At 35.2% G+C, this 8408-nt stretch overlaps 1 protein-coding gene across 1 annotated transcript; it reads right to left on the bottom strand.

The window, feature by feature from the left end:
• Window positions 1–4029: 4029 nt before the first annotated feature.
• Window positions 4030–4752, bottom strand: LOC133304708 (secreted RxLR effector protein 161-like). Its single transcript, XM_061504761.1, has one exon. It carries the CDS (start codon window positions 4750–4752, stop codon window positions 4030–4032), a length of 723 nt encoding a protein of 240 aa, XP_061360745.1.
• Between the last annotated feature and the right edge of the window lie 3656 nt (window positions 4753–8408).

The following is an 8408-nucleotide window of genomic DNA, read 5'->3' as shown; positions in this document are numbered from 1 at the left end:
AAAAAAAATCTCATTCAATATTATAACATTGTTAAGTATGATTCCAGCTTAGCATCTGGTCAATAACTGATGTACCCTTGACGTAGATAAAGTTAATAAGGGTTTGAGGTGTCATCCCAGCGGACGAAGGAGGATGCAGGGGCAACGCCTTCGTTCTCGTAGAGGCCTATATTGATATAAACCCTGAGTTTCTTTATAATTTTTTCTTTAATAATTTAGGTTTAGGCTCAATAATAGTTAATGCAGTTACATGCATGATTTTCTAAATTTATTTTTATATATTATCTTGTAATTGAGTGCATTATAACAAGTCAGATAAGAATAATATAGTGATAAACATGCTGGACGTAGCCAGGGGCGGAGACAAGGGGACGCTAGGGTGGGCAGTCGCCCCCCTCCCAAAAAAAAGTTGAAAAAAAAAATTAATGCAGTTGAAGGCTAAACATGATACTGATGTTATTATTAAACGTGTTTTTTCTAGAAGTTCTGGTTTGAGATTCAAGTTGAAATCTACCTCTATTTCACCTAATCTATGTGTAACATTTTCTGCATTTTTTATTTTATTTTCATATGCTATGTTTCGTTTAATGAAAATTTTGGTCTTTTTGCCACTCTTTTGCTCTCTTTTCTTTTCATTGGCATTGTTGTGTTTTTTTTTTGTGTAGTGGTTTCGTATAGAGAAAATGAATTTGTTCTACTAAAGATTCACTTTTTTGTTATCAAAAAAAAAAAAAAAAAGATTCACTTTTTGGGATAACTTGATTGCAGTCTTTTATTTTATTTTTTTGTAAAAACAAAAACGTGTAGTTAAAAATATTGTATTAGTTAATGCACTCTTTTTTTATTTTAATTATTGCTTTAAACTACTTTTTATGTTTGTTCGACCCGGCCAACAGTACATTTTTTTAATCTTCAAAATATTGTTAAATGTCAATATTTTGGTAAAAAATTATCTAAATGAGTTTCATGAAGATATGAGGTCAATATGTAAAGAAAATATTAATATTATACAAAACAAAAAATTAATTTTCGTCCCCGCTTTCCTCCAATCCCGGCTCCGCCACTGGACGTAGCCCTATATTGAGCTAAATCAGAGTAAATTGTATCTTCTGCTTTTCTTCCCTTGTTCTTTTCTCTATTGTTGATTGTGTATGTAATTGTGTTGATTCTTACAAACATGACACAATTTTTGATTAAGGCTGACAATTATGAATTATATTTACAGATAGCATATTAATGAAAAACTATACGAGCAAAACTCAAACTCAAATTTTTTATTGACATTTTTTAAGCTTACTAATTAAATCAATTTTTATTAACAAATAAAGTTATTAATTCACTTACGGTCACGATCACACTTAATTGTGTAGGGGTGAGGAGCAATAATACAATTAAAGCCTCCCAAAAAATATTTGAGTAAATACATAATTTTTTAGGTAGATATTTTCGTAAAATTTAAACAAGTTTCATCTATTTTTTTAAGATAGTACTCCACTACTTAAGATTTTCTAATCTCACCCTTGCGTATGATGACAAACGCATTCATTATTTACTTGACTATAATATATATTCTTGATCTAATGACACATCTATTTTATCATATGAATTATTAGGCATTAAAATTGATTGTCGCTTTGAACAAATCAACTTAGTTTAAATGATCGCATAATTGATTTTTCAAATACAACTTTTCATTTTTTAAAGGCCATAGAAACAAGTTTCAATTGACCTAAAAATGGATGACGAAATCAAATAACCCTAATCTACGAGCATTACTTGTTCAATAACTTAAACAATATATATATATATATATATATATATATATATATATATATATATATATATATATATATATATATATATGGATTTATCATTTTTCAACAATCTTAAAATTATATAATTTTGAGGGTTGAGAGAATTAATAAAGAGAGTTTTGATGAAATTCATATACAAAATAACAAATAAAATTCCTAAAATATCTTTCATTAATCATCTCAATCCCCAAAATGATGTAATTTTAAAATTGTTGAAGATAATTTTATCTTTTATGGCAAGAGAAATATTTCTCTATCTATCTCCCCCCTCTCTCTATATATATTAATTATTAAAAACTCAATAATATGTAAAAGAAATATATATTTTTCTGATTAAATTTTAAGTAGTTAAATAACATTACTCTAAAACTTAATATATATACATTATATTTGGCTGCGAACATTCTGAGTGTCAATTCTTAATGGCCGGCAACTAACAACCTATGCAGTATGCATAAACAAGAGAACATTTTGGGAATATAATGAGAACAAAATCCATCAAGCTCCAATCACGTATCTTTTGGGGCGGCGAAAAGGGGGCTTAATTAGTTTTGGGATTTGGACCACATTCTCTTCTCTTTTTGGCCATTTCTTCAACACTTACACTTTTCCACCATAATGTAACTCAATATATGCATATTTTAATGCAAATGCCAATTTCAGTACTCACCAAATAGATTTTGTAACTGATGTGTCCACTACACTATGGGCTGGTCAATATGGACAGAGTCAAATCACACACGGTCGAAGAGAGAAGAATTTGGGTTAGGTGAAGTGCTTCGTGGGCTGATGATGTATGCTATGCGGTGAATTGGTGTTGAGCTCCCTTGGCGCGATGGCTCTGGCTAGGAGGTACTTGCAATGACAGTCTGACGCTCAAGTCAGTATCAATGCTAGGCTTAAGTTATATTCTTACTGGAATTAGATAATCATATCTGGGTGTGTACCCTTTGTTTATATAGCAAGTCTTATGCCACCTTTGGTAGGTGGTATGTCTTCTGATTGGCTGTTCATGGGCTACAGACTTATCTTATCTCAGCTGGTGCCTTTCTGGCTATAACCCTATATGATGGGCTGCCTTCATAGAGTGGTGGCAAGCTGAAGCTGTCTTTCGTGTATTGGCTTATGGCGCGGTGGATCTGTTGGAAATAATCAAGTATGAGTTGTAAAGAAGTACCACATAGGCTAGACATAGACCAAGTGATGACTATATAAGTGAAAAAAGACCCATAAACCTACAGTCTTAAGGTTTTGGGTTGAGATGTGGTGTCGGCCCACTTATTATGGTTTGTCATTTGGCCCATTGGTGGATGTACCATTTGCAAAGGGTTTTGGGCTCCCTCGTTCTATTCCCAACAATGGTATCAGAGCAAGCATGAACTTCTGTTGTTGGGAATAGAACGAGGGAGCCCAAAACCTTTTGCAAAGGGTACATCCACCAATGGGCCAAATGACAAACCATAATAAGTGGGCCGACACCACATCTCAACCCAAAACCTTAAGACTGTAGGTTTATGGGTCTTTTTTTACTTATATAGTCATCACTTGGTCTATATCTAGCCTATGTGGTACTTCTTTACAACTCATACTTGATTATTTCCAACATCCTCCCCTCAAGTATAAGACCCAACATTATGCTCCCCCTTAAGGGCAACTTCTGCGGAAGTCTTTTTTCTTTAAGTATTGGAGTCACACTAGCCTTCTGCGGAGGCCTTGAAACATCACCATCTCTAAATACCCAGCCCAGCCAAACCTTTGGCTCTGATACCACTGTTAAGAATGGTACGGGGGAGTCCAAAACCCATTGTGATACCGTTAAGACTCATCAAACAACTTTAGTGCAGCACATGGCCATTACATCAAACTTAAAAGACCATTGAATTTTCTAACGGACAAAAAACAAAGAGACTCTAACATTCCCTCCCTTAAACTGATGTTCTTGAAAAATTTAGTTTACTCCAAATCCTTTGACTTTCTCCATGGAACATATGTCAAGTAATCCCCTGAGCTTTTGAAACGCAACATATTTAAGAGGCTTCGTAAACAAATCAGCAACTTGATCCTCACTTCTACAAAAATTAAGATCAATTATACCAGCCTTTGTAAGATCCCTTGAGAAATGATACTTCACATCTATATGCTTGCTTCTCCCATGTAAAATTGGATTCTTTGACAATTTAATTGCAGAATTATTGTCACAATAAATTAAAGTTGCTCATTCTTGCTTGAAGTGAAGTTCTTCAAGAATTCTCCTTAGCCAAATGGCTTGGCATGCACAAGCTGTAGCAGCAACAAATTTAGCTTCTGTGCTTGACAAAGTGAAAATTGGTTGCTTCTTCGATGCCCAAGAAATAGCACCTGTACCAATCATAAAAACATAACCTGATGTGCTCTTCCTGTCATCTTGATCTCCTGCATAATCACTGTCAGTAAATCCCACTAAATCAGATTTTACACCCTTCTTGTAAAATATCCCGAAAGTTCTTGTTCCTTGCAAGTAGCGAAGGATTCTCTTGGCAGCCAACAAATGTATTTCTGTAGGATTTTCCATATACCTGCTAATTAAACTCACAGAATACATTATGTCTGGTCTTGTTGCAGTGAGATACATCAAATTTCCCACAATTTGTTTGTAGAAGGTGCTGTCAACCTTTTTTCCTCCATGATCTTTATGTAACTTCAAGCCACATTCAACTGGAGTGTGCACAGGATTACAATCCTTCATTTGAAACCTGTCTAGAATATCTTCCACATATTTATTTTGAGAAATAAAAATTCCATCACTTGATTGTGCTACACTTATGCCAAGAAAGTAATGCATCATACCAAGATCAGTCATTTCAAACTCATTCATCATAGACTTCTTAAATTCTTCAAACATAACATCACAATTTCCAGTGAATATAAGATCATCTACATATAAGCAAACAATAAGCATTTTTCCTTCATCACCAATCTTAACAAAGAGTGTATGTTCATAAGGACAATTTATAAAACCAGCCTTAAGAAAATAAGACTCAATGCGACTTTACCAAGCTCGAGGGGCTTGTTTTAGTCCATAAAGTTCCTTTTTCAATTTGTAAACTTTATGCTCATTTCCAACTTTCTCATAACCAGGGGGTTGTTCAATAAATATTTGTTCCTCTAAGTACCCATGCAAGAATGCCGATTTGACATCTAGCTGGAAAATAGGCCAAGAATTTTGTGCAGCCAATGCAACCACCATCCTGATGGTATCATGTCTCGCAACAGGAGAAAAAACTTCTGTATAATCAATCCCATATTGTTGCTTGTACCCCTTGACAACCAAGCGTGCTTTGTGCTTGTCAATTTCACAATTTTCCTTTAACTTTGTTTTAAACACCCACTTCACACCAATGATTTTGTGTCCATTTGGAAGATCAGTTAACTCCCAAGTATCATTCCTCTCAATTGCATCAATTTCAGCATCCATTGCTTTTCGCCATTTTTCTTCTTTGACAGCACTCTCAAAAGTCACGGGATCACATTCTGAAAACAAAGCAAAGTGAGTAATTGGATCTTCAATTCCAGTTACCTCATAATCTTCCATCCAAGCAGGCCTTCTTATAACACGACGAAGAGATTGAATTTCTTCTTCGTTAACTCCAACTACTGTTGGTGAGGATTGACTAGCTGAAGAAGTTGCAATGGACGAATTTTCAGGCATACTAGATGCTGAAATTTGCTCTTGTTCAGAATCAATATCACAAAGAACTTCGGTAGGCTGCTGCATATTCCAATCCCAAGTGTTTTATTCATAAAAAACAACATCCCTGCTAACCACAATTTTTTTCGTCAGTGGATTAAATAATTTATATGCTTTAGATGTATCACTTACACCTAGAAAGACACATTTTTCAGCCTTGTCATCAAGTTTTTTTCTTTTCTGTTCCGGGACATGAGCATATGCAATGCATCCAAAAATTCTAAAGTGATCCACATTTGGTTTTCTCCCACTCCAAGCCTCTTCTGGCGTCATATTTCGAACTGCGAAGGTTGGACTTCTGTTCAAGACATGAATACACCAGTTTACTGCTTCTGGCCAAAACGTCTTTGGAACTCTTCCTCTTACCAACAAGCTTCTAACCATGTTGAGGATGGTTCTATTCTTCCTCTCTGATACACCATTTTGTTGTGGTGTATACGCAGTTGTAAGCTCTTTTCGGATGCCATGTTCTTCACAAAAAACTTCAAATTCTTTTGAGCAATATTCACCACCACGATCTGTGCGAAGTGTCTGAATCATCCTTCCTGTCTCATTCTCCACACGAGCTTTGAAATTTTTAAATGTAGAGAAAGCTTCTGACTTTTCCTGTAAAAAATAAACCCACGTTTTTCTAGAAAAATCATCAATGAAGGTAATTAAATATTTTTTACCTCCATTAGAAATTGGATTTATTGGACCACAAATATCTGAATGCACCAATTGCAAAATTCCCTTTGCTCTCCATGAGTTCCCTTTTGCAAATTCAGAACGATGTTGTTTGCTAACAACACATTCTTCACATACTAAGGAATGAGGAATTGTGATTTGAGGGAGGCCTGTCACCATATTTTTCTGTTGGAGTGTCTTCAACCCACCAAAGCTCAAATGGCCATAGCGAAAATGCCACAACCATGAAGGATCTTTCATTTCAGCCATTAAACTAGATTGGATTCCTTCAATCTTTAATGGAAACAATCTGTTTGAACTCATCTGAATAACGACAATAGCACCTCTAACAGAATCATATATTTCACAAACACCATTTTTAATAGTGATCACATAACCCTTTTCTTGTAATTGGCCAGCACTCAATAAATTACTTTTCAAATCAGGAACATACAATACATTAGATATTGTTTCCACAAAACCATTCTTGGTTTTTATTTTAATGTCACCTTTTCCCATTACTTTCACAGTAGAATGATCACCAAAACTCACAGTAGATTGAAAATTTTCATTCAGATGAGAGAAAGAAGACTTACTACCACTCATGTGGTTGCTACAGCCAGTATCCACATACCAAACATCTGGCTCAATTTGCTTTTCATCTTTAGCAACCATCAATAAGGTTTCACCTTCCTCCTTTTCTGCAAAGTTTGAACTTTCTCCTTTTTCTTTGCTATTTGGCAGCTTAGTATAACATTCAGATTGATAATGACCAAATTTATGACACCTGAAACATTCTACCTTGTATTTATCAGGGGCTCCTCCTCTGCCACTGCCTTGAAATTGATCATTATTGGCTCTGAAATTAGTGGACCTTCCTCTGCCTCTGCCTCTGTCTCTACCTCTGTCTCTACCTCTGCCTCTACCTCTTCCTTGAAAATTGTTGGAACGAGTATCGGTAGAAGCCTTTAATGCTTGCTCATCTTTGTTTGTTACAGGATCCTTCCTTAGTTCTCAAGTCATATATGGCGGTTAGGCGCAATGAGGCCATTGCGCCTTCGGGTCTTTATGCACGATGGAGACATTGCGCATTTCATAGGGCTTGTATGTTTTGGGCCTATTATGGGCTTTATCCCTTTGTGGGGCTATTTGTGGTTTATCCAGATCAATGACTGTGAGAGTGAGAGCACAATGTAAGGACCAACATTGTTGTCACTGATCGCAAATGCAGATAATAACTTTTGCAAGTAATTAATTTTTTTTTATATTTTACAGAGGGGATAATTAGCTGAAGGTGAAATATCAAAGGTGAAAAAAAAAACACGAAGACACTCTTCCTTCTGTAAACCATCCATGCTTTTCCTTCTCCAGTTCTCCTCATTATCTTCACATCATCAACCGGCGAATGTGAGATTTCTCTCTCTCTGATTCTCCCCTTCTCCAGAAATAGAAGGGGTGAAGGTAGCATGTCTTCTATGGTTGTAGGGTTTCAAAGAGGCTTATTGCCTTCATCGCGTTCTTGTTCTATGTCTTAGGTCGAGGAAGCTTTTGGTGCGAACTGGACAGTGTTTCCTCCTAAATGGTTTCTTTTTCTTAGGAAGGTTATTTCTTTCTCCACTTTATTCAATTTTCATCTTCCTTATTCATTTCCTATTTCTATATTTTCTTACTGTTTTGTTTTTACAATCAACAACTAAATCACTATAATTCAACACTGGGAAATCAAATTTTGCAATCCAATGAATGTGAATGTTTCTTAGTTGCGTTGTGTGTGTGACTGTATTGGGTTTTTGGACACAAGGAGATGTTATGAGAGATAACAGAAGGTGATTGTCTTAGAGTTCATCTATTTCATCTGTCTTGTTCTTTATGGTATTTACTAATATATTATAATTTGGGGTGCTGAATTTTGAGATATGAAACATTAATATTGATAGCCTTTTCCTATGGCACTATTCCATAAAAATCAATTTTTCCCCTTCAAATTCGATGAATTGAGATCTCAAATTGAGCTCTTAGTAAGTTTTATGTTCTTGGATGAGTGAATTTTGGAGGGGGCAAGGTTTGTAGAAGCATGGAAGGTCTATTTGAAGTACGAAGTTTCAAAAGTCATTGCTTGGAAAGCTAGTTGCATAAATGGTTAGAGGATTTTATCTTTTTCATTGTTAAGGAACATTTTATTTTACAATGACCAAATGGGC

The sequence above is a fragment of the Gastrolobium bilobum genome, unplaced genomic scaffold (assembly GCF_033153095.1).
Source record: "Gastrolobium bilobum isolate Gb01-03AN ecotype WA unplaced genomic scaffold, APGP_CSIRO_Gbil_v1 utg18295, whole genome shotgun sequence".
Lineage (NCBI taxonomy): Eukaryota > Viridiplantae > Streptophyta > Magnoliopsida > Fabales > Fabaceae > Gastrolobium > Gastrolobium bilobum.
The sequence above is the reverse complement of the archived record's forward strand: the minus strand, read 5'-3'. Positions and strand labels throughout refer to the sequence as shown.

Bases quoted from the DNA above. Each gene is read 5' to 3' on its own strand.
- LOC133304708 (XM_061504761.1), bottom strand. From the start codon at position 4,752: ATGCTTATTGTTTGCTTATATGTAGATGATCTTATATTCACTGGAAAT.